This window comes from Asterias amurensis, chromosome 2 (assembly GCF_032118995.1).
Source record: "Asterias amurensis chromosome 2, ASM3211899v1".
Lineage (NCBI taxonomy): Eukaryota > Metazoa > Echinodermata > Asteroidea > Forcipulatida > Asteriidae > Asterias > Asterias amurensis.
In genome coordinates, this window is record NC_092649.1 from 30,580,259 (window position 1) to 30,606,593 (window position 26,335).

The window sequence follows — 26,335 nt, forward strand, 5'->3', positions numbered from 1 at the left end:
TTAAACTGGCTGCTCTAATTCCGAAAATTGACCGAGAAAACCTGTACTACGACTATAAGTATAGAGAGATACAACCTGTCTGTACCAAGAGCTGGAGAAGAGTGAGAGTGACTTATTGTCTACATTTGTTTTTATACGGCTATGTACATAAAGGAAAAGGATTAGGGCCTGCTCTATAGGCGAACACAAAAGGACTTACTATAGGCCTTTATACTACACTGGGGGTTTTGGAGTTCATTGTTCACCATTTACAGCTGACATTCCCAGAATAGTCATATACAAAAGGGGAATGGTAAAAGTCACACAGTGCAAGAACTAACGTTTGGCAGCTAGCTGTTAATGGAATTCACGACAGGCACTTCCAATGAAAAACCTTCAAGTCAATGGAAAACTTTTGACGGGGCACCAAAGCCAAGACCAGGGGCAACAAAGGCCATTATGCCCCCGTGGCCTACGTGTAATACCAGGCCTGTTACAGACAGTCATTCATAAACTAAAGATAGGGAAGAAGAAAGTGAATGTTTCCAATCACAATAGTTTGAATTTGTTATCAGAGGACTTGATACGATATGCAAATAAGTATTGAGGGAGTCTTAGTTTTACTGAAAGATCTGCAAGTGTATACATGATGCACGAGAAGAAGCGAAAATAAGAAAGCTGAATCCTCTCCTTTGCTTTAGATAATAGAAATGAAAGATGGTCGGATAGCTGCCCAAGGTACATTAGATGACGTCATTGCTGCTGATCCTGATATGTATAGTGAGTACAACAAGGCTATAGAACTAGCCAGCGAGTCAGAAGCCGAGTTGGAACAGTCTGGTTACGAATCAGAGTCAGTGAAGGAGGAGAGAGCACAACTCCAACAACAAGTCAAGACTGCCATCCTGACAAAACAAATATCCAAAGGTATAAATAGCGAGTACAAATCCCTGAAGATTTTACAGAACAAATCCACTCCAGTAACTTTCCATGTTTCTTCTATATTTATCAATGATGGGATATAAATCGTGGACGTTTGTCGCTTTTGTTACAGTCGTGTCGATATTTATCCACATTTGCACAGTCTCATAAACTATACGTTTGTGAGTTGTAAAGCAAAAACATATTCGGTGTTAAATCGGCGGATTGGTCTTTATCGTTGACCTATATTGCAATAACTACATACATTGCCTCGCGATACCAGGACCCTTCACCTTTTGTGGATTAAACCCAAGAATCTGTCAGAGAAAGTACCTTATGAGGAACAACACAATGGTTCCATTGTTGAAGTAGCCATATAAGATTGACTAAAGAGCACAGTGCCCTGGAAGCGCACACAATTCATAGAAAGGTTTAATAGAAAACGACAATAAAGCATTGGAGTTTGCAAGCATCAAGGAAAAAAGATGACGGTGTATCTTGTCTTTATTTTAAATGTAGATGAATCCTCATACTTGGGTCTGCACAAATTGACTTTCTTGGGTCCCCTTTAAAAAGAAATCTCATTCCAAGTTCTGGAAAACAAACTGAACTGACTATTGTAACTATGTCGTCTGGTACCAAATCTTATAGAGCCAGGGAGGAACGGAGGAACGTCTGGAGCACTGATGGAGAAAGAAGAGATGGAACGAGGCTCTGTTTCTTACACTGTGTACATGTATTACGCAGTCAATGCTGGATGGTTCCTTCTATTGCTTAGCTTCATCATGGCTATTATTAACACTGGATTATCAATTGGGAACAACTTCTGGCTGTCTGCTTGGTCTGAGGCGGGACTGGGCTTAAATGAGGTATATTTTAGTAGTCTAATTCATGTATTTATTTATTTATTTCAAGATATTTTAAAGGACAAAAATAACAGCACATCGGCTGTTTTATATTAGGGCCCGTGTCTTAAAAATGAGAGTAAGGGGAAAACATTAGTAATATATTTTAAAGTATTTAAAAAAGCTGGAAAGCAAGATACAGGGAGTTTTAAAGTGCAGCATTATAGTGTGTGCTGCGATCGAAGGTGCGCACAGAAGGAACAACCAGTGAGACATCTGCGCACATCACCATGAATATATATTCCACATATCAGATAGGGCTGAGTGTCCAAATATTGGGTACATGGCTCTTGCACAATTAATCACTAACACAAGTTGTTAATTGTTGGTTTGATAGACGGAGCAATACAACAAGGTGTTCAATGATTACTTCGGGGGTTATGTTGGTTTATCCGCTAGCTATTTGGTATTCAGAGTACTCACATCATTGACTCTTGTTGGAGTCATTTTAAGAGCAGCCAAGAGACTACATCAGAATGTACTCCGTAACATCATCAAGGTACCATTGAGGTGAGGTTCAATCATATTTGTTTTTATGGTAACAAGCTCTATGGATTTTCAAAACACAGTTTATTGCAACACACAAATTGGAGTGTCTACAATAATGATAATGATAATGGTGAGTTATTATATAGTGCGTTTATCCGTCACTCAGTGACGCTTAAGGCGCTTTAACAACACACGAGACCAACGGCCTTACGTCCCGTCCGAAGTACGAAGCAAAGGTTAAGTGTCTTGCTTCAAGACACGTGTACACAAGTGTCGCGATTGGGACTCGAACCCACACTCTGGTAATCAGAAACACCCGAGTTTGAATCCGGAGCTCTTATCTGCTAGTATAAGCCACGACACTTGAATTGTTCAACTTTTCAATACTCTCCTTGGTTGTTTTCTATTCCATAGGTTTTTCGATACTACGCCTATTGGTCGAGTTCTTAATCGATTCTCGAATGACACCCAGTTAATCGACGCGGTAAGTTAAGTCCACTGGGAGAGACAGTAATGGTTTCACCAACCCAGTGATGGGCGCACATTGGATTAAATAGTTCGTTTGAAATTACGTCTGATTCCACACAAAGCCAAACAGAAATACCTCTGCAAATATTTAGTTACAATAGCACTACCAAAATAATTTCAATTGTTATATTAAGTGGGGCAGCTTTCAATTCCTGTTCTTCTAGGAACAAATACTTCTCACCATTTTTTTTTAATACATGGTTGTCAACCGCACCAAGCAAAGGTTCAGGTCTTTTTTTGTCATTGGTATTTTTTACACTTTGGTACAATTGTGTCTTTTCAGCGTTTGACTCCAACAATCAACATGCTACTAAACAGTTTATTGAAGATCGTCTCAGCAGTGGTTGTCAACACTATCGTAGTACCAATATTCATTGTGTTCTTTATTCCTATTGCCATTGGCTACTACGTCTTACAGAGGTACTTCTTGGCAACATCAAGGTAAAATAATCGTTATATACATACATGTATCAAGAAGCCATATTTTCACAATCAAAACTACCATCAATAGCTATTAGAGCCGGGTTTTAACAGGCGTGCTTTATAACAGATCAATGCGCTAGTTGCTTAGGACCATTAACATGTATTACGTTTTATTTAGCTCCCTTGGGAGTCAAGAGCAACAAGCTGCTGTGACTCTCCAAAGGAGCTGTCAAAGACAATATTATCAACCTGTACCTTTGCAATTACACTCATGCATATAAACACACGGTGAAGAGAAGCAATTGTCAAAAACACCTTGCTTTGCAACACAAGTGTCATGACAGGGATTCGAACCTACACTCCAATGACCTAACCACAACAACTTGAGTCTGATGCATACACTAGACAGTTCGGCCATTACTATCTTGCGGTGACACCATTGCAAGCCCTACATTTTCTGTTTAAAACCACGGTTTATGAGTGTCCTCGGCTAAGTGAGCCCTCATCGTCTGAGTCACTGATAGTCAGCTTGTTGGGAACGGCCAAATGACTGCTTCATTTCCAAACATCCAAACTTGATGGGTCGTTGGTTGGGCAGCATTATTGACGAGGCAAGAATGGTTCCCACTGCCGTCAGTTATTTGACAAACACCAGTCCAATCCTCTCATGATATTGCCTCCAAACAGCCCCCTTTATCGTTCACTTCCTCCTCATTGTAACATCCTGCTCTATCGTTCACTTTCTCCTTATTGTAACATTCTCCTCTATCGTTCACTTTCTCCTCATTGTAACATCCTCCTCTATCGTTCACTTTCTCCTTATTGTAACATTCTCCTCTATCGTTCACTTTCTCCTCACTGTAACATCCTCCTCTATCGTTCACTTTCTCCTCATTGTAACGTCCTCCTCTATCGTTCACTTTCTCCTCATTGTAACATCCTCCTCTCTCGTTCACTTTCTCCTCATTGTAACATCCTCCTCTATCATTCACTTTCTCCTCATTGTAACATCCTCCTCTATCGTTCACTTTCTCCTCATTGTAATGCAGTTTTGCCAGTGACTATCATTAACAATATACCTAAACAAACTCTTTAACCCATCCAATCTTACAGGGAGTTACAGCGATTAGACAGTGTCAGCAAATCTCCAGTCTTTGCTTACTTCTCGGAAAGTATTGGAGGACTCACGACAATTCGAGCATTTCGGTAAATACTTAATACCCCATCTACAGCTATCACTCAGACAATAATATTGTTAAGTTCCAAAGAAGATCCAAAGGGAAAGTACACAACGGTTCTAGAAAAAATCAAATGATATATTTTCTTACTTATACTTATACCAGACTTATACTGAGCTTGATTTTTGAGTCTTCATACACTTCTTTCTTCAGTAACACTGACGGTAGTATTTTGTACTGGTATAAACTTTACAATCAATATTATTGAGTCAGATTAAAGCTAATCTGCTTTTATCGACAATTATCAATCTTGTATTTGTCTTGTAAGCTGACAGATACATTATGTCAATTTGCATCTTAAACACGAGTTATCAAAGTTTGATTTTCTCAATTTTAAAGTGAATTTGAGGTTCTTTCTTATTCCTTATTATAGGTCGGGTAGTCGTTTCTACAAGACCATCATACATCGAATTAATGCCAATTTATCTGCATTCCTGTATCTACAAGTAGTCAACCGATGGCTTGCTGTACGGCTGGTAAGTCACTATATAAAGACAGTCCCAAACAATGATTGTCGTGGTTAGTGTCTGTCATTTGCATTGTGGAAGATCAAATCCTTAAGATCAAGAGATCACTAATTGTGACTAAGATTGCAAGTTGCAGGTTGGAAGAGGCTTGGTGGGTAGAGAAGACATAACATTTCAGAATGTTGGGCTGAAAACCCCAAACAGAGAGGAGATCATATGCGGTAGAGACTGAAAACGACATCCACATGCAATACTATGTCTGAGAAAGGATTCGAACCGGGGTCCCAAAGATGAATGACAGGGCAAGCCACCACTCCTCATAAACCTAATTCTCATGGGTCCTAAATATTCATTGACAATTATTAATATTATGTGAACTTGTTGTCGACTTGTCAAGTAGATGTTACAAAACAATGAGATAGCCTACTTCTTTGGTCTAGTCCCGACAAAATATCAATTTAAGCTCTCGTCATTTTGTAGTATATTGTTCTTATTATCTCGTCATTGCGATGTTATGGAGTTAATGTTTGATTCCCCATTGGTTACTGCAGGACTTCATTGGCGCATTGGTAGTTCTTATAGCAGGTATGACGACACTGTTCGGTGCGTTAACTGGTGGTTTAAGCCCAAGCTTAGTTGGGTTGGCAGTCACATACACGCTACAGGTAAGTACACTGCACTAGCTTATTTTAAACAATTACACGCAAACGATTTGGCACTATTGTGCCTGTGTAGAACCACATCAATGAAATGCAAGAACGAGCCATCAATCAGCGATTTTGAACTTTGTTTCAGATTGCAGGTTTCTTGAATTTCTTCGTAAGAACTGTAGCAGATCTAGAGATGAACATGAACGCAGTGGAACGTATCAAGTACTACACCAATGTCGAAAACGAACCTTATAAAGGTACGTTTTAATGTAAAAGCAAAGTTTATGTTTGTAGTTTTTCTGACTTAATTAAATAATGAATCAGACAGGTCACGGAGAACCTTTCACGTAACTTAACTCAAACTAACCCATCATTTACAAACTATTCTAACAAACATTGAGGATTTTCCTAATGATTTGATTCGCAGGAAAAGACCCCCCGCCAGGTTGGCCAAGACGCGGGAAAATCCAACTGGACAACATGTCAGTGCGGTATGCCCGAGATACCGACCCAGTATTGCGTGACGTCACGGTCACGTTTCGGCCAGGTCATAAGGTACTCGCCAATAAATAAATAAATAACTTAATTAATAAATAAAATTATGTCATGTGGAAAATTACGTACAAAGAAAGCCAATGGGATTCATAACAAAATAACTACCTTTGTATCTTTGTGCTTCAGATTGGCATTTGTGGACGTACAGGAGCTGGCAAGTCGTCTCTCACATTGGCTTTACTTCGAGTCATTGATATCTATAAAGGTAAGACAGAAACAATCAAATTAAACCAATCAACCACAATCCACCTTACAATCATTTGAATTCACTAACTATATTATCGCACACCAAAACAAATATTATAATTTGTACTTTAATGCAGGTCGAGTCTTAATCGATGGAGTCGACATCAAGTCTATTCCCCTGACGACCCTCAGGAGTGAGATTAGCATTATTCCACAAGATCCAGTTCTGTTTACTGGAACAATAAGGTAGAGTACCTTACTATCATCAAACAGCAATTAACAATAATTAACGCCAGGCAAATCCTTCCAAGACTACATGTTATTTCTTTTTTTTTTAGATGTAAAGTTCTTGAAGAATATGTTATTCACACTCATCCTACACTGCGTACCCCATCATACTAAAACACAATTTTATAAAATCGACATTTTAAACAAGCAAACAAACCTCTACAGGAAAGTTACATTAAAACCAATACATGAAGATCACAACTCAAGGAAAACAGCCCAACAATATCAGCATTTATCGTGGTCAATACTGCTGTGACTCAACAAGACGTATTCATTTTAGGACCATGAGAGGGCGGGCTTTATACTTTACCGAGAGAAACTAACTATACGTGCACCAAATGCAAGACAAAGACCTACACTACCTTTACACATTACACTAAAAGTCGATGTAAATACTGAACAATACAATAAACACTTTTTTTATAAGATGTTAATGCGAAACCCAAACGAATGCTGTAGTTTATTTGCTCTTTAATATAATTTAAGGGGTATAAGAGAACAGTTTTCTGAAGCCACCCCCCTATCCCCCTCGTCCTCTGGTTCTGCCACTACAAAACTTTAGGCCTGGAATAACGAGGTCAAAGAGGCCATGGTCTTTGTTGCCCCTGGTCTTGGCTTTGGTGCCCCTTCGAAAGTTCCCCATCTGAAGATTTGCAACGGAAATGCCTTTCATATATAATGAAAGTGGCCTTGCCCTCTCAAATATGAAATTCCATGTCTTTATTTCCCTTTGAATATTTCTCCTAAACAGAAAGAATCTCGACCCAGTTGGTCAAGTTAGCGATGATGAAGAGCTATGGGGAGCCTTAGGGATTGCGCAGCTTAGAGACGTCGTGTCATCTCTCGATGGAGGTTTGGGTAAGTATGTCATGAATCGCTTCAATATTCTGCAGTGAGCCGGATATTGTAATCTGAAGCAGTCACGCGCCTCTAGAGTCATTATGACAATCGATGACATGATTTATGATGTAAAAGGGTAGAAACAGCTTATACGCTTAAAAAGACAAGTGCCCTCTTTTTAATTTTGTGTTAATATAAATTGTAAACAACTTAATAAACTAATTTAATTTGTATAGCTTTCAGGCGAACTCCCTCCCCCATTAAAGGAACACGTTGCCTTGGATCGGACGAGTTGGTCTATAAAAAGCATTTGTAACCGTTTGTTATTAAATGCATATGATTAGAAAGATGTTGTAAAAGTAGAATACAATGATCTACACAAATATGCCTCGAAATTGCGTGGTTTTCCTTTTACCTCGTCGACTAACACGGTCGGCCATTTATGGGAGTCAAATTTTTGACTCCCATAAATGGCCGACCGTGTTTCTTCGCGACGTAAAAGGAAAACCGTGGAATTCTGAGGCATGTTTGTGTGGATCATTATATTCTACTTTTAAGTTATCTTTCTAACCATATGCATTTTGTAACAAACGGTTTCAAGCGCTTTTCAAAGTCCAACTCGACCGATCCAAGGCAACGTGTTCCTTTAATGTTGATTCCAATTAAGTGTTTTCACGCACACCGACCACTAATAGTACGTCCATTGTGTAATGGGATTGTGCCTTTAATGGTAGAAGTATATGGAACGTGACACTCCATAGAGTATGTATTGAGAAAGATGTGGTTGTTGGTCATCGCAAATTCTTTGTGCTTTGGTTCAAATATAGGTTGAATAAAAAGCAATGGCAGCCATTTTGAAAATGTTGAATAAAAAAATAAAAAACCTTTATTTTGTCAATGGATCAAATTTGAGTAATATAAATATAGCCAATCTTTCTCATGCTATACTCTCACTGATGACTGTGTGCCAAACTTCATGCATGTTATCATTAAAGGCATAATTCCATAAATGTTGCTCCTCACTGCCACACTATAATAAATGACACCCTAATTTGCCAACGGTTCTAAAATGCTTGATTTCAGATTCGGCTATCAGTGAAGGTGGTGAGAATTTCAGTGTTGGTCAGCGGCAGTTATTCTGTTTGGCTCGTGCCTTCCTCAGGAAGTCTCGTATCCTCATCATGGATGAAGCCACTGCATCAATCGACCTAGAAACGGTATGGGATTCTTGCACTTTAAGATAACAGTAAACACTAAATTGACTCAGACTCCGCAGTCTCTTTTCCCTATTAGTCGAGACTCACACGTAAGACTAAAACTAGACGTATAGGTACAAAGACGCTGCCGTTGTTACGGATTCTAAAACAACAACAAAGACCATTATTTGACATTTTATAAACAAGCTATACATACTCCAGAAGACATTCCAGAGCAGACTGATCGAAACGTCGAAACAAAAGAGATTTTCACATGGTGTCACCGCAAACCTTACTTACTTAAACTAAACTGTACAATGTTACAACGGTATCTTGTGTTAAACTAAAGCTGTGCAACCGATAATATAGTTTGACACACGTCAGCCATTTTCTAAGTGAGCAACATGTGGCTTTGTTGCCGTTTAATCCATAAAACTATAAACCAAGTTTATTTTTATGATGAATTCATGTTTATATTTTAGGACAAAGTTCTTCAGGGTGTGGTGACAAACGCCTTCGCTGAACGTACTGTGCTGACCATAGCGGTATTTATGACTTTTATTTCGTCTTGTTCAAGAACACCAAATTCTACCCGAGTGATCGGCTTGCTTCTAGCATAATCTCCCTCCTTGTATTAGAAAATCATTTAAATCAAAATTCCAAATTCATTTGTTGATACTATTTTGATTGATAAGTGTGTGTATTTTCTCCTCAGCATCGCATTACGACCATTCTAAACTCAGATAGAATTCTCGTACTTAACGAAGGAAGAGTAGCCGAGTATGGAACGCCAAATGATCTGATGGAGAAAGAGGGTGGAATATTTGCCTCATTTGTCAGAGACAAGGATGTGTAATTGGGCCAAATAGATCGTGCAAGTCGTGCCCGTATCCAGAAAAGAACGAACGAAGAGTATTATTTTCCTGACAATACAATCTTCCTCCTGACGTTTTCTTGAAAATAAAATTACCCAGACCAATTTGTTACTATATACAGTTTTTAGTTTTGATACATTTTGGTAATTTACTTGAATCAAAATAAACACATGGGACGACACGGATAGCGTTGAGGAATGGATTTACATAATTCCAGTCAATAATGTGTAATGTTTTAAATATTTTTAGTGGCTGATTTCCTGTAAAATCAGCTTCGAATGCTATTTTGAAAGAAATGTATCAGTACTCCTATTGGCCTATTGTTATAAAAATTGTAACTTTATACTCAACCACTGATGGGTAACACACAGCTAACTGTCTTTAATTAAAAAGTTAGTAAATGTACTTTACACATAGTTGGTTATTTGTGATGCATATGCGTGACAACCTTTTTCCAAAACAAAATTGATCACCTTTCCACCGACCTTTGGTGAATAATTTAGGTAAGTATTGGTCATTTAAAAATGATTGATGAGTATCAATGTTTTTATGAAAAGATTGAAATTTTTTGGGGGGATAAAGAATATTAAATTTGGTTTTACCGATGTATGTTAGCACTATGTACTTTCCCGAGTTCGGTGGAACAAAATCGCAGGCATATAATACTCGGGTGGGATTCCAACCCATGACCTTTGCAATTCTAGAGCAGTGTCTTACCAACTAGACCACCGAGATTGCCCGGTAGCTAGAGACAGTTCAATTCCTATATGTTCTTATTGTTTTAGTACCTCTCAAGTTGGCCGGTGAACGAGTTCATTTATGTTGGGTATCATTGGTCATTCAACTGCAGTTGAAAGCAACACTTTGTATCTGTCTACAATGTCAAGGACCCCATGGCTAATCACATTTGGTTCCGCTAACTCACATGGATGAATCACTTACAATGTCAAGGACCCCATGGCTAATCACATTTGGTTCCGCTAACTCACATGGATGAATCACTTACAATGTCAAGGACCCCATGGCTAATCACATTTGGTTCCGCTAACTCACATGGATGAATCACTTACAATGTCAAGGACCCCATGGCTAATCACATTTGGTTCCGCTAACTCACATGGATGAATCACTTACAATGTCAAGGACCCCATGGCTAATCACATTTGGTTCCGCTAACTCACATGGATGAATCACTTACAATGTCAAGGACCCCATGGCTAATCACATTTGGTTCCGCTAACTCACATGGATGAATCACTTACAATGTCAAGGACCCCATGGCTAATCACATTTGGTTCCGCTAACTCACATGGATGAATCACTTACAATGTCAAGGACCCCATGGCTAATCACATTTGGTTCCGCTAACTCACATGGATGAATCACTTACAATGTCAAGGACCCCATGGCTAATCACATTTGGTTCCGCTAACTCACATGGATGAATCACTTACAATGTCAAGGACCCCATGGCTAATCACATTTGGTTCCGCTAACTCACATGGATGAATCACTTACAATGTCAAGGACCCCATGGCTAATCACATTTGGTTCCGCTAACTCACATGGATGAATCACTTACAATGTCAAGGACCCCATGGCTAATCACATTTGGTTCCGCTAACTCACATGGATGAATCACTTACAATGTCAAGGACCCCATGGCTAATCACATTTGGTTCCGCTAACTCACATGGATGGATCACTTACAATGTCAAGGACCCCATGGCTAATCACATTTGGTTCCGCTAACTCACATGGATGAATCACTTACAATGTCAAGGACCCCATGGCTAATCACATTTGGTTCCGCTAACTCACATGGATGGATCACTTACAATGTCAAGGACCCCATGGCTAATCACATTTGGTTCCGCTAACTCACATGGATGAATCACTTACAATGTCAAGGACCCCATGGCTAATCACATTTGGTTCATGTCAAGGACCCCATGGCTAATCACATTTGGTTCCGCTAACTCACATGGATGAATCACTTACAATGTCAAGGACCCCATGGCTAATCACATTTGGTTCCGCTAACTCACATGGATGAATCACTTACAATGTCAAGGACCCCATGGCTAATCACATTTGGTTCCGCTAACTCACATGGATGAATCACTTACAATGTCAAGGACCCCATGGCTAATCACATTTGGTTCCGCTAACTCACATGGATGAATCACTTACAATGTCAAGGACCCCATGGCTAATCACATTTGGTTCCGCTAACTCACATGGATGAATCACTTACAATGTCAAGGACCCCATGGCTAATCACATTTGGTTCCGCTAACTCACATGGATGAATCACTTACAATGTCAAGGACCCCATGGCTAATCACATTTGGTTCCGCTAACTCACATGGATGAATCACTTACAATGTCAAGGACCCCATGGCTAATCACATTTGGTTCCGCTAACTCACATGGATGGATCACTTACAATGTCAAGGACCCCATGGCTAATCACATTTGGTTCCGCTAACTCACATGGATGAATCACTTACAATGTCAAGGACCCCATGGCTAATCACATTTGGTTCCGCTAACTCACATGGATGGATCACTTACAATGTCAAGGACCCCATGGCTAATCACATTTGGTTCCGCTAACTCACATGGATGAATCACTTACAATGTCAAGGACCCCATGGCTAATCACATTTGGTTCATGTCAAGGACCCCATGGCTAATCACATTTGGTTCCGCTAACTCACATGGATGAATCACTTACAATGTCAAGGACCCCATGGCTAATCACATTTGGTTCCGCTAACTCACATGGATGAATCACTTACAATGTCAAGGACCCCATGGCTAATCACATTTGGTTCCGCTAACTCACATGGATGAATCACTTCCATCCCTAGGGAAATATCGAAATTGCCAATTTATCAAAATAAAGATATTTGAATGTGCATGATGGAGTCTGAATGTCTGCGTATGCATCAATGATGCTATCCGCTCACTCACCTAATGGTAAAGACAGGGCCCAATGTCATAGAGCTGCTTAAGCACAAACATAGCTAAGCATAACAAAAGTATGCTTAGCAGAATAGCGTTACCAGCGCAACTGTTATGTCACATGTACAACGTGTTACTGGTGTCCTGCTCATTTCTGCATAGCAGACAGTCGTTAAGCAATTATATTCTTCTTAAGCAGCTCTTTGAAATTGGGCCTTGAATGCAATTTCATAAAGCTGTTGAGCACGAAAATACTGCATGGCAAATTTCTTTACTAACCAAAAACCGCTAGGGGCATCAGTCACAACAGATGTAATGCAATTTTGGCTGATAACTTGTTTCTGTTAAGCAATACTTTTCTGTGCTTAGCAAGTTTTCGTGCTTCATGCTTAATGAAATTGGGCCCTGGTAATAAGCAATGCAGGGTACATTCATAACCACGGTCATGAAAGGTTGATCAACCCTTACATGGCTACTGTCCAATATAGATTGATTAAATGCCATCAATCATCTTTAATTGAACTATAGGAATTTTAATGAATTGCTTAATGTGAGCTTTGCGTGATACACTAAGCAATTAAAGTATGCAACATTCAATACTGTCTTGCATGGTTGGAAAGCAATTTTAACATTCAGGGAATCTGCGCATTATCCAAATATCAAGGTTGCAAAGTTAATTTGATGGTCTTCATAGGTTTCCACTTCGCTGCCTGTCAAGACCAGTTTCTGTATTATAATTTTTATTAATTTGTCTTAAGCCACACCTCTTGGTCCAGTTTCCGGAAGGTCACATATATTTTTAGTTTAGTTCAACTTAGTTCAAAACTGATTGATGATTAATGATTGATTGAGATGAAATAAAGATAAGATTTGGTTGATTTATTGAGCGTATAATTTATTGCTTGGTTGCCGTAATATTAGTGATAAATCATTGTTTTATGGTGATGGACATTGTATCTTTTAATAGTCTGGCGGTGAATAAATCCAGTTATTATATTATTATTATTGCTAACTATTATTTTAACATCTTTATGTATGTTGAACCCCGATGGAAATGAATCAAATAAATAGAAGTTACAGACTTTAATAAAAATGATCAAAGTGTACGTTCTTGTCCCCATTTAGTGGTTTTTTTTTTTTTTACAAATGTAAAGTTGCTCTATGGATAAAGCAGATATCAATAGTGTAAGTCAATTTGTAAGGTTTTAGCTTATTTTTTTTCGTAATACGTCAAAAGCTACTACGGATTGCCGTCAAGAAAAACAAAAACCCATTTATTTTTATCAACTGATGTTGGTCTTCTGACAATGACTATAGAGCAAGCAAGTCGAAACGTTGAGACAAATTATTGACTCACTCTGTGATAGAATGTATATAGCAGGACAGTTCTCTATTAGAATAAAATATACCTGACACACATAACGGTGTTACCGCAAACCAAATAATATTGATGTTGGGACATCAAGCATTCACTTGACCACTGAACTCGGTTTGGAATTACGGAAAAGGGCATAGGATGGGGAAAGCATGCCTAGGAAAAGACACCTGTTAGATGAGGAACAATGCTAGACAGTGTGACCACATAGGGTGTGGCAGACTGTTCCAGAGAAGGAAATGTAAACAACAAACCTATGCGCAAGCTATGCTGACAAGCATCCTAATATTTCTTCAAATAAATCCCATCACAATATATCGAAATGATACAGTTCTTCAAAAATGAAACCGATAACTCAATTATCGTTCAAAATAGACTGACAAAACAAAAATCAATTCGTACATAGCTTTCAGCAAATAAAATATCCATATCAGCAGAAATAATGATTAAAAGTTTAGTCAATACCTCGTTGCAAGAAAAGAGTTGTGACCAATCAAGGTTGGCATTGTGTTAGTGCATTCAACTGGAACCAATGTCATGTGAGTTGTATCTCGCTCTCCAACAAGCCTGTACAAGCCACTCATTGACGTATTCAACGCGTGTAAATGATTTGCATATTGGAATGAATGCATTGACCCGAGAGGTGGACGTCAAAGTAGACCAGTTCGACATTCTGGGCCGATTGGTTTCCATTTCATTGGACGAGTGTGTCAAAACAACAACCTTTCCTGGAAATTGTCATCCAAAATAGTCAATGGTTCAAGAACACAAAACCAGGTCAACTAACAATTATTCAAATATTGTGACGATGCTAAAACGCAACTCAAAACCAGGTCAACTATAACAATATTATTCAAATATTGTGACGATGCTAAAACGCAACTCAAAACCAGGTCAACTATAACAATATTATTCAAATATTGTGACGATGCTAAAACACAACTCAAAAGCAATGTCAATGCCAACAGAATCGTACCAATTTTAAAAAACAAGGTTTTAGTCACTGTAGTCTACTGATTTACCTCAAACAAAAGAGGTCCCCGATACCGACTTGGGATTGTAGTATGCAAACTTAGCTATAAGCTACATATGCACTTGGATCTATATTCGGTCATAAAGCTATACCATATGGTTTGTTGTTGCTGTTTACTTGGAAAACATCAGAAAAACAGAACTGACTCATCAGGTCCCACGGGCACTGACTTATTCATGCCCCCATGGGCGGAGCTGACCAGGAGCTGGTTGAAAAGGGGAAGAGATTTGAACATTTTTGATAAACGAGTATTAGATTATTAATCGGGAGTTTCGGGAGATGGTTTCAAACACTATAATTGTAATCAAACTTGTGTATTTATTACCACAATTCTGGTTTAACGCACCCATCAAGTATAATCAAAAGAACACATACTTATAAGACCCATTATATTAAGACTCTCAAAGATGTTGGACATGGGGACATTATCAATCCTGAACTGAGCGATTCCAATTACATCAATAAAATCGCATTTTTTATACGGGAGTCATTTCTAATGAATGAATATTTTAAATTATTGAACCATCAAATCAATATTATCACAGAAAGTGGTATTTTAAGTGATGAACAATATAAGTATATACTTACAACAATTACACCTATTATGTAAATGGATAGACTGAGCCCCTGAGCCCACCCCCCCCCCCCCTCCACCCACACACACTCACACCCAATTTTGTATCTGCGCTTTAACTTTTTGGCAACAGCTCTGACTGGTTTTGTGCTTGTTTTCCAACTGGGGGCCCATGTCATCTTTAGTTCCGTTGTCACAGTTTGCCTAATATCACACCCCCAACACAAGATTTGCTCATTGACGGAAAGTTATACATGTACATGCCTTTATATTACTATACAGTCCCTCATCAGGGAGTTTGATTAAATGCACTGCGGAAGTTTTAGAGGTATCCGGAAGTGAACTGGTACCCTGACGGAAGATGACAACAACCTAACCTTGTGGCAGCTAGGATACCATGCTACCAGTTCCGGACCATTGTCCTAGTCAAGTCAATTCGACTGTTATGCCGGTTCAAACCTGGACCAAATTTGATAGAGCTGCTAAAGCAAAAGTTGCTTAACAAAAAACAGCAAATAACTGCTTGACTAATGTCTTTGTGTAAGCAAACATTGAGTGGAGTGCCAGCCACAACTAGGCAAACTTGATGTCATTTTGACTGGTAACCTGTTTCTGCTAAGCGATACTATTCTGTGCTTAGCAATTCTTTGTGCTTACAGGCTTTACGTAATTGGGCCATGGTTTCTTGCTGAATTTGAGCCAAGCACAAAATCATAAAGCGCAATTTTCTAGAAATATTCTTCTGATTTAGCAATTTTGATGAAATTGGGTCCAGCTGGCAATATGTAGTCCTACATACATTTTCTCATTTGATTTGTTTCTTATTTCAGACAAACTAATCAGTGGAAATTGAAATAAGTCAAACTTCAGTTCTTGTAAACGAAATGCAGAAACGAATTGTCTTCTCTTTCTGTGTCACATCTAGTGTGGGTTTGTGCAACCAAACTCTTGATATAAGACTGCGTTTAATGTTACCTTTAAATGAAATAAACTTACATTTCCTCAAACATTGAGGAATGAAACACTGATTTCAGGAAACAAATCCCTTCTACCAAAATGCACACAAGAAAATTCTGTATGTGCAAGTGCATGCAGTACATTTCATTTGACCATTTATCGACTATAGATTTGACTTAAATATGAGATGTAGTTGATTGGATGGGGATTGGGGATTAATTGGTACATTGTTTTCCCACATCATAATAGTTGCAAAGTACTCTTAATATCTGATTTCACCTCAAATTATCCATGAAACCATCCTCGGAATTGCTCCTAAAACGATAACATTACAATTATAATATTAATAAATATTGGTAAACTTTCTCTCTTATAAATTATTTTCCGAAGGCCCCTATAATTTATATGTAAATACATTCAATTTAAATCTATAGTACAGATTGCAATATGATTGCTAGTTGTATCTTTACAATAGGATTGTGATGAGGTGTATAAACAGTGCTCATTTATTATTACATTAAGAGATACAATCGAAACACTGGCTTGATTTAGAGTGAAACCCCTTACGGACCACCATCTATAATACACGATATATTTTAAACTGACGAACAATAAAAATTTTGGAGTAAAAGATCATAAATTTGTAATAACCAATGTTTGAGTTTGAACATTGCTTAAAAACAATATTTATAATTGGATAAAACCAGATTTTCAGTTTCAGTTACAACCGTGCGACCCTTTTTCGGACGTTTCCCTTTTCCTGTTTCTCTCGATGAAGAAAAAAACAATAAATCAATCCTTAAAATCAGAAATTTTAGCAGGACTTGGGAGTTTTTATTTCTCAAAGTCTCCCCTTGTTTTTACCGTTGTATTGTAGCGCTGTATCCAACTGACTGTTAGATCCTTTATTCTAAATCTGCTTGAAATGATCAAATCCTGAAACTATAAATTTCGTAGTTTTGTTTCTATTCATATCCCTTGGGCTACGAGAATAAATGTGTGTTATTGATACACACATTATGCTTCCGTTCATATTCAGTCAAATGACAATTTCCTTGTCCTGATGCAATACAAAAAACGAGTTCAGTCCCCTCAAAAATACAACTTCTAAATATAACGTTTTCGTCGACGAAAAATTGAATTGAATTTTTGAGAGTAAAACTGTCTTATCTTACGATGCATCACGGCGTACACAAATGGGTTGAGAGCTGAGTTTGCAAGTAACAAATTGGAGAGATGGTTTCTAGCGACCAGTACGGCACAATCACTGCATTTTGTATCAGCTATTAAGACGAATATAGGATAAGGAAGAGAACAAAATCCGAAGACACTCATAAGAATTGCAAGTCTTACAGCGGGTTTTATGTATCTATTCTTCATCTTGGCAGAACTAGACTTCTTCCTTAAATCAGGGTGGTGACTTTGGTTAGCGTTGGGTTTACTAATGAGAGGTGCAGGGCTGGATGCATCAGGGTGGGTTCCGTCTTCTTTAGTGTGTAGTCCGTCTTCATTAGGGTGTGGTCCGTCTTCTTTAGGACGGGGTCCATCTTCAACAGGGTGGGGTCCATCTTCAGTAGGGCGGGGTCCATCTTCATTAGGGTGAGGTCCGTCTTCATTAGAGTGGGGTCCATCTTCGTCTTCATGAGGTTTGTTCGATGTCATTGCTTGGAGTTCCTCCGGGTTGGCTTGATTATCTTTCTCTTTCTGTCCAGACGTCTTGGTTCCCGGTGGGTCTTCCTTTCTTCCATTGCTGCTCGTCATACTGGGGGTATAACGTCTACGAAGACGTCGTCGGAACAAGACAACAAAACGTAGATTGGATACGATCATGATGCAGAATGGAATAGCAAAGAGGATAACTGATGTTGCAATAGCAAACTGAGGGTCGGTTCTTACCGGCGAGCGGCACTCCTTCGTAAAGTCTATAAGTTTCTCAACCTCTGCCACTCCACCAGCAGTCCAGATAATCGTTTCACTCAAGCTGATCAACCATGCCAGCAACCAGAACCCAGCAATCTGTAGTTTCAAGTTTCTTGAAGATTGGATTCGTAAATAGGCTGAGTAATCTCTTGAGACCAGTAGGTAACGGTCTATGTTGATAGCTGTGACGGTATACATCGCACCAGACACCCCAACTACTGAGAATAGAGCATTGATCACACAAACATCCCTTCCTAGTGGCCAGGTACCAAACCCAGTGTAGATCGCAGCAGCAGGTAGCCCAGTAGCACCAATGACAAGATCGAAACATGATAGTCCAAGAATCAGTAGATTGCTCTGATTATGACGGAGTTTATGGTTGCTTTTGAAAGCCCATATAGTCGCAATGTTCCCTAGAATACTAATAGCTGAAAGTATAACCAGGAGAACACCGAGGAACACCGATGCACCATGCGACTCTACATCGGGTACAACCGTCGTTTCAAACCCATCCCACGTGCTGTTATTCACGCTGCCTTCCATCATATCAAAAGCTTAACACAACTACTGTACAAGGTGGTCGAGTCGTGAGCTGGAACACTGTGTTGTGGAGTGGATGAGTTTGGGTTTTATCCGAGCTCTATCAGGCGGAACCAATGACGTATTTCCCTGGGTAAAACGAGAGCCTTTTGATGCACAAAGCACTGGCCATCACTGCATCGAATCTTGACTAGGCAATAACACAAGGTTACGTCCAGGTAAATACACACTATGTGCAAGTTGAGGGGTTTCAATACGATGGAATACATCAGGTGGAGAAACAACGGAAATTAGGTTCCGGGAACAATTTCCTGATGATTGTCACAACTGACCTGTTTGAATTATGTTGGTGTTAATTAGTTGGTGTTTGAGTGCAGTTGTATTTATATTGTACTAGTGAGTGATCATTATAAAGAAAAAATTATTGGGAAAAAAAGAAGGGGGAAAGAAGGGGAAAAACATTATTTTATAACAGTGAAGTCAAAGCCAAAACATTAACAAAAACACCACAACAAACAGAATTACATTTTAATATTACTAATCGACGATATCAATAGTCAAATGAGTCACGTGTTGTCTTCAACATTTGCATAACAAAGACACGTGACTGCTTTGATAAAAAGCGCTGCACCAATCAGAACCGACCTAGTTGTTGATTGTGATAGATCAATGGCCAATTTCATAGAGCTGCTTAAAAGCAGAGAATATTGCTTAAAAAGTTTCTGCTAGGCAGAAACGGGCTGAACACCTGTCACAAATTGTACTTGTGCTAAGGTAGTATGGCTAGTAACCTTATCATGTTAAGCGTATTTTTGTTATGCTTAGCTGGTTTGGGGCAGCTCTATTGGGCCAGGTAAAACACTAAAGAATAAATCAATTTCAATATCCGTGGTTCTAGATTTCGGTTACGGTGAATCAGCCGAGTCACTTGAAGGACTGACACTCTTTGGCCATGATGTAGTAATTAATTAGCAATTAACATGACAATAGAGTTACATCAGTAACATTGCTTCTAATTGAAATGGGAACATGGGATTGTTTTAAAATCACTACTCTGTGGACTGATGCGTGCACAGATTGGAATATTAGTCTCTGTCTGTCAATTAAGGCTGTGTCTTTCCTTGTTCATGGTTCATGGAGTAAATTAATATTCAATAAAATCTTTATCGTTTTGTTGTATACGTAATAACATTATCAATGTTATTGCTATAACTATATCATTTGAATATTCATAATCATTTGGAAGCATCACATACCATCGATGAAATATGAATTCGTTTGAAATTCACAGGACTTAATTCATGCATTTTACTTAACTTAGGAGTCATTATCCGATAGCAGATGTCACATTTTCACTCCAATCTGGTCACATAGACATGATTGGTAACTAGCAATCGTGTTCAATTTGTGTTGATTGCTTGATGTAGTTTTGTCGTGGTGTCAATTTGCATCAATATTTTAGTGTAACAGATATCAGTGAATGAAAGGTCGCATATGTTAAGCTTCATAAAACAGCCATCCACCCGTGTCACATTCGTAGCTAATAAATAATTGAGTTGTATTCTACAACACAATGGACATCAATTGTTAATTTCTCGCCTTCCCGATGGGGAAATATCAGTTATATTATTCCTTAATGTGTTATCCTTATTTAATGCACTCGTATTAAAACTAATTTATATGGGGGTTGGTTTTTGTTTTTGAGATTCGAACTACATTATGACTAGTGGCCTACTTTACAATGCACATTCATTAACTGGAACTCAAGGACTCGACTAAAAGCAGTTATTGTCATTCAACAAATGAGACCTGTTTGATAAAGTGTATAAAATTATGCTAATTTTGGTTGAAGAAAAATGTAATTTATCATGCGGGCTCCAAACTCCACGCCGGCGCCGAAGACAAAATACAAATCAACTTTCCTTTCCTTAGTGTTTACTTAAAAATGAGTATCTGATATCAATTTCCAAATCATCTCATATATTATTTTACATTTTATACAGGCCCAGGGTGTTTATTAGCAATTTTTAAAGCCACATTTCGGCCAACACGTCAATAGCGTTTCGACCCTATCGAGACTCATTAAAGGGGGGGGGGGGGGGTAAATTTCCAGATATTTAAACAAGATAAAAACACAAGTACCTTTACCGGGTAAAAATAATGTTTTTATTTCTTGCTGTGCTTGAATTGGGGCCAGTTGCCCCGCACAATATTCTTACAATGTTTCAGGCTTATTTTATGACAACTTGCAAATATATATATTTTAATACTTATTGATGTTTTTCTTATTAAAGCATTGATAATCAAACAGTAATTTAATTAAATCTAGCATATACAGTCTATAAAAACGCCCGTTCCCTAAAAATTGGCTTTGGTACCTTTATGGAAATAATATTAGTTACACAGATTAAACTTATTCCAGTGTGCCCGACTATAGACTACGATCTGTGCAAAGCTTATTGGTGCACTGACTTTTAGAAAAGCCGTGTGATCAGTTTAATATCATTTGTGGCATTTGTCATGCCAAACTAAATTCAAAAGAGCCATTACGAAAAGGGGAGATCAATTTGATATGTCTATAGCGTGGAATGTTTTGCTAAATAATGCATCTATTCATATTGATTTTGCCTGTTTATTGTTAATTCCATTTTTCTTAATTCTGTAAAAACTTTGTAAATTTGAATGTTGTCAACCTTTTGGTTGTTTTTTATTCAGATTAAAATAAACCATTAATAATAAATAATAATAATAACATGATTCATTACCTGCTCATCATTAGCAATTTCATTTCCGTTGTGATTATATTAAAAAAGAACCAACAATGAAAATGTTTTATTTTGTGATCTATTATGACCCTAAATGGCAGTCATACAGCTAGTCTGTAGAAAGTGAGTGACAAACCACAACCTACAAAAATTACATGCAGTGCTATTGCCGGAGCTAAACGAAAGAACTCGAGCGTTCATCTGAAGCTCAATAGTTTTCACACCGATATAGGAAATCTACCGTAAGAGCTAATGAGTAAAACAAAGTAACTAGGCTATTAACTCATTTTGCACGCACACGTCACACGCGCGACTGTGCTGCGCTCACTATTTTAGGAGTTGGACGTCGCGTCACCTAAAATTCACCCTACATACACATTCAAGGACATTGATTCGTCAATACCCGAATAGGTACGACCGGACTTGCCCTCTACATCAAGAAAAAAAAGTATTATCAAACTCAGTTTATGACGTTGTACATGTATATATGATGCTCCTACTTATCTTATTGGTGTTTTACTGGCTCACATGCACTGATATAGTACCGTTCCGAGCTTCGTAAAACAACCATTTCAGCCATTGTGTATTTGTAATTTAACACTAAAGCGTATACTATATTATCGTTGGTATATCACAAAGTTTGACACACCTTTTCTTATATTGTTCAGTCTAAATAAACAAACTACTGTTCTGATAATAGAAACCTTAATTTCACTAATGGTAAAAAGAACTCTTGTTGAGCCTACATATAAAACAAAGTAAACCATAACAGTAAACTACAAGTAGGCCTACTGCATATACTAAAAAAAACCAACACGTACATATTATGTTTGTTAACTAATTAAACAGACACCGAGAATCAAAATTTGATGACAGTCTAGTAGCGTTACGAGTTGCAATGATTGTCAGAGCACTGCACTTATACTAAGGATGACAAATAGTTGCTCCTCGTAATCAATCATCTAGTTCCTTAACACTTTGAAATCGTATATTTTATGGCTCGGTCATAAATTTTTCACGATAAATGTGTAATTGTGCAAGTTATTTTATTGTATTATTGTTTGCGCAGTGAGCTTCCAATCAGTGGATATGTGCGCGTTATCAGTTTTGCTCTCATTATCATCACTATAATTATTACAAAATTAATGTCAACTCTTTCACACAATGTGGTATATTGTTGTTGGCATTGAAAAGAAAGAGAAAACAAATGAAGTTGAAATAATTTGATTTGTCAACTGTTGAATAAACATGATGGTCGACCCCCATATCGCTACACAACATACATCATAATAGAACAATCAATAGCAATAACCTAGCAGGTGCAATTCAGACCAGGATAAACTCGGCACTATTTCATTATTAAATCGTGAGAGGAGACTCGGAGTTGAAGGTTTCTTGGCTCTCGCATCATTTATTATTAGGAGCTAAAAAATAAATGGTAAGGTATTGGACATGAAGAGTTTTTAATTTTATATCCTCTAGCTTCCAATCGTCATCATACAACCAAAACTATTCCTCGGATTATGGCGGTCACGCATAAGGCCCCCCCCCCCCCCCCACTCTTTAGATTTGGTGAACGCGGGCCACACCCATCGTCCAACACGGCAATAACAATAGGCAAATGGAGATATAATGCGTGACTTGACTTTTTATGACCTGACTGTGTTTCAGACGATGTCAATATTGGATCAGTAATCGTATACGGACATGTAGGGTAGCTCTCAGATGGAAATTTATCTCTTGTAAATAAAGAAAGGTAATTTTGCTTGCACCCATAACCACCGATGTGTGTTAGCACTGTATACTCAGTACCCCCCCCCTCCCCGAGTACTGTTGGGAAGAAATCACAGGCATTACAACTCGGATGGGATTTGAACCCACGACCTTTTTAACATACATGCACTACTGCTTGCTTCTGAAACGCATATCTAAGCTATTTCAGAGTAACTTTATTTGTCGATGTCATTTTCTTTAAAGGGAAGGTTTATGATTTACAACCACTCTTAAATTTAATGACAAATTGGTTAGAAGCCTACCGCAGCATTCTATGTAAAGTATAAAGCACTTTGAGAAACATGCTTCGAAGTAATGTGGTTACTCACAAGATACAAGCTTTTATGGCCCCAAATCCGAGAACGACTACTGCAGTAACGCTTTTCAGATTGTGAATTCCTATTGGGGATTATTCGTCCTGCATGGACATTCAATCCGGATTTTCGACTTTCGGCAATATCTAAAAATAGAACGCGACCACCTTTTAAAATGAATAGTGTATATTAAGTTAGTTTTATTGTGTAGGCCTACATCTAGATTTATAGGATGAATAATCGAAAGGCTCCAAAAAACTAAATGTATACAATGCCTATAACCGAGTGTTGTAGGTCAACGCATAATAAAGTGTTGGAGTATACCGCTGCACTCGTTTCCTATGCGATTCTATAATGTATGATTCCATTAAATATATTACAATGATCTAGGGGTAGTCTAGCTCGTTATACAAGCTTGCTGACTCGAACTGGCCTCGCTATATGCACAACCAACACGCAATGGCAATATTATTCAGGAATACACTGTAACTGATATGGTGTTTCTTGTCTAGGACAATGTCGACACTTTCCGGTTTGTGTCTCAAAGGGATAAAGTACTGAATGTGTAAGCGTATCCATGGCAACGGCATCCCAGCAGACAAAGAGGCCTTCATTGCTAAGTACATAGGGAGTTAACTATAACAGAATTGCCTGCCTAATAAATCATCTTTTCCCTTTTGGTCGCATAATGCCAGAGTCGGATACATTTTTATTGTAAAATCAAGACTGTTTTTGTCAGAACATATTTCAAATTAACTGCATGTTAATTTTTGTCACTGAGAATGTAATTTAGGACTGCACCTTTTGTAAATGGACAACCAATGAGTGACACATCATTCAAAACCTGTTTACCAGCAGAATCACAAAATATCAACTAGTCATATTTGTTATAACTTCAACAATTATTGAATGGAAAAACAAACCACATTTATTGTTTATTGGCAATATCTCAAAAGTTAGTTTTAACATGATGGTATAACATATATAGGCCTATCTGTTTATTATTGTCGTTTAAAACAAGTTGAGGGAAAATAAAGTATTTTTAATTATTTATTTTGTATCAGCCTAGCCTCTACTTGGCTTGACAAAGGGTGGCTTTTGGAAAGTCATGCATCGATATGATAACCTGTTTGAATGTCAAATGAATCTTGCATGCCTGGCTGCCTTCAGTGCAATAGTTGAACAACATCTTCCTGGCTCATAAATGCGAGACCTTTTTTATTGGTTTTCCAATCATATAATTGTTGCATTTTTTTAAGCTTCTTTGTCAGTTTTTTTTAATGTAATTTATTCACATTGTAATGCACATAGACAGCTCGAGGTGCACTACAATTTCTGATGTTAGATTTTCACTTCTTAACATAAGCTGAATAAACTCATATCTTATTACGAGCCTTTAAGCTAAATGTTAACCATGATAAATCCAGCAAACACTAGTCAGGTCCCCTTTCATGACATTATAATAAGATGTGTCATTGCAGAGAATCTGAACATAATGTTAATGTTGGGCTTGCTGTATCTACTTGTCTTTATCATGTACGAATGAAGCAAAGAGACCATCTTCTCGCTGTAGTAGGTTCTCAGGGGAGTCATACTCAGCTACTTTACCTTCATTTAGAACCAAGATGCTGTCAGAGTTCAAGATGGTTGCAATTCGATGCTGGAAAGACAGACATGGATACAGGAGATTAGTATTCATTTAGTTTGATTTAGAGTAGCCTGGACGACTGCTCTATGGAAAGCTTACAGATAGTAGGCCTAAGACTAATGTAAACTTGAAAATCCAAAATAACAAAATACAATTATACATGCAATATTCAAGCTAAACATTGTGTTACTGCTGTGACCCTGCCCCAAGGTATGGGGTTTCTTCCAAATTTAAAGGCAAAACAATCAAGTATACTGTTTACAACATAACAGCTCAACATAAGTGAGCCAATCATGTATGATAAAAGCTAACAAAATTTCAGTCCTGTAAAGATTTGTATAAACAAAATCACAAAGGCGAAATTAATGGATTGTTTCTTGAATAAACGAAGTCATTCATTCTATCATTGCTTTTTGAAATACTAATTGTTGTTTATAACACCCTGAAGGCAAAAGCACACTTAGATTCTAATAAACAGTTGCAACTAGATTCATGTGACTGTGTTCATAAAGACTCAACCACAAAACACATTCATGTTATAAACAATACATTAGAAGCAAAAATACATCAATATAGTGGCAAGTTCACATACAATAAAACATTGGGTATTAAAATATTCAATCAGTCAAGGAATCAATCAATCAATCAATCAACCAATCGCATAAATAGCAACGATCAAAGAAATGTTACACCACAGGCACATTTCATGAATAGTACATCAACAGAACAAGATACATTAAAATGGTGATCATTTCAAATGCAATGAAACATTGGGGCACAAACATTAAAACACAAGAGAATAAATTTCAATTCATGAGTATACAAATTCAAACATGTATCAAACACAGTTCATAAAATCATCATCATATTTGTTTATAGTATCAATAAATAGCCAGTTACTGGTTCACCTTATGGGTTATTTCAAG

General features: G+C 37.9%; 3 protein-coding genes across 6 annotated transcripts in view; 1 reads left to right on the plus strand and 2 right to left on the minus strand.

Annotated features, from left to right (window-relative positions):
- Window positions 1-10,525, plus strand: part of LOC139933860 (ATP-binding cassette sub-family C member 9-like) — a 28,251-nt gene extending 17,726 nt beyond the window's left edge. For both annotated transcript variants that reach the window (XM_071928097.1, XM_071928099.1), the window contains 16 exons: window positions 681-906; window positions 1,552-1,769; window positions 2,143-2,315; window positions 2,709-2,778; window positions 3,106-3,263; window positions 4,359-4,451; window positions 4,857-4,959; window positions 5,502-5,615; window positions 5,746-5,857; window positions 6,028-6,155; window positions 6,282-6,360; window positions 6,479-6,587; window positions 7,381-7,487; window positions 8,553-8,686; window positions 9,148-9,210; window positions 9,381-10,525. In XM_071928097.1, the coding sequence (XP_071784198.1) occupies window positions 681-906; window positions 1,552-1,769; window positions 2,143-2,315; window positions 2,709-2,778; window positions 3,106-3,263; window positions 4,359-4,451; window positions 4,857-4,959; window positions 5,502-5,615; window positions 5,746-5,857; window positions 6,028-6,155; window positions 6,282-6,360; window positions 6,479-6,587; window positions 7,381-7,487; window positions 8,553-8,686; window positions 9,148-9,210; window positions 9,381-9,521 (2,028 nt within the window). In that variant the 3' untranslated portion in view covers window positions 9,522-10,525. The remainder of the gene's footprint in view (window positions 1-680; window positions 907-1,551; window positions 1,770-2,142; window positions 2,316-2,708; window positions 2,779-3,105; window positions 3,264-4,358; window positions 4,452-4,856; window positions 4,960-5,501; window positions 5,616-5,745; window positions 5,858-6,027; window positions 6,156-6,281; window positions 6,361-6,478; window positions 6,588-7,380; window positions 7,488-8,552; window positions 8,687-9,147; window positions 9,211-9,380) is intronic.
- A 3,770-nt stretch (window positions 10,526-14,295) lies between these two features.
- On the minus strand, window positions 14,296-19,065 carry LOC139933986 (uncharacterized). Its single transcript, XM_071928237.1, has one exon. It carries the CDS (start codon window positions 18,913-18,915, stop codon window positions 17,557-17,559), a length of 1,359 nt encoding a protein of 452 aa, XP_071784338.1. The 5' UTR covers window positions 18,916-19,065; the 3' UTR covers window positions 14,296-17,556.
- Window positions 19,066-21,062: 1,997 nt separating this feature from the next.
- The window catches only part of LOC139933864 (ATP-binding cassette sub-family C member 9-like), a 34,761-nt gene continuing 29,488 nt past the window's right edge, over window positions 21,063-26,335 (minus strand). For all 3 annotated transcript variants that reach the window (XM_071928104.1, XM_071928102.1, XM_071928103.1), the window contains one exon: window positions 21,063-25,421. In XM_071928104.1, coding sequence (XP_071784205.1) covers window positions 25,281-25,421 — 141 coding nt within the window. In that variant the 3' untranslated portion in view covers window positions 21,063-25,280. The remainder of the gene's footprint in view (window positions 25,422-26,335) is intronic.

Bases quoted from the DNA above. Each gene is read 5' to 3' on its own strand.
- LOC139933986 (XM_071928237.1), bottom strand. From the start codon at position 18,915: ATGATGGAAGGCAGCGTGAATAACAGCACGTGGGATGGGTTTGAAACG.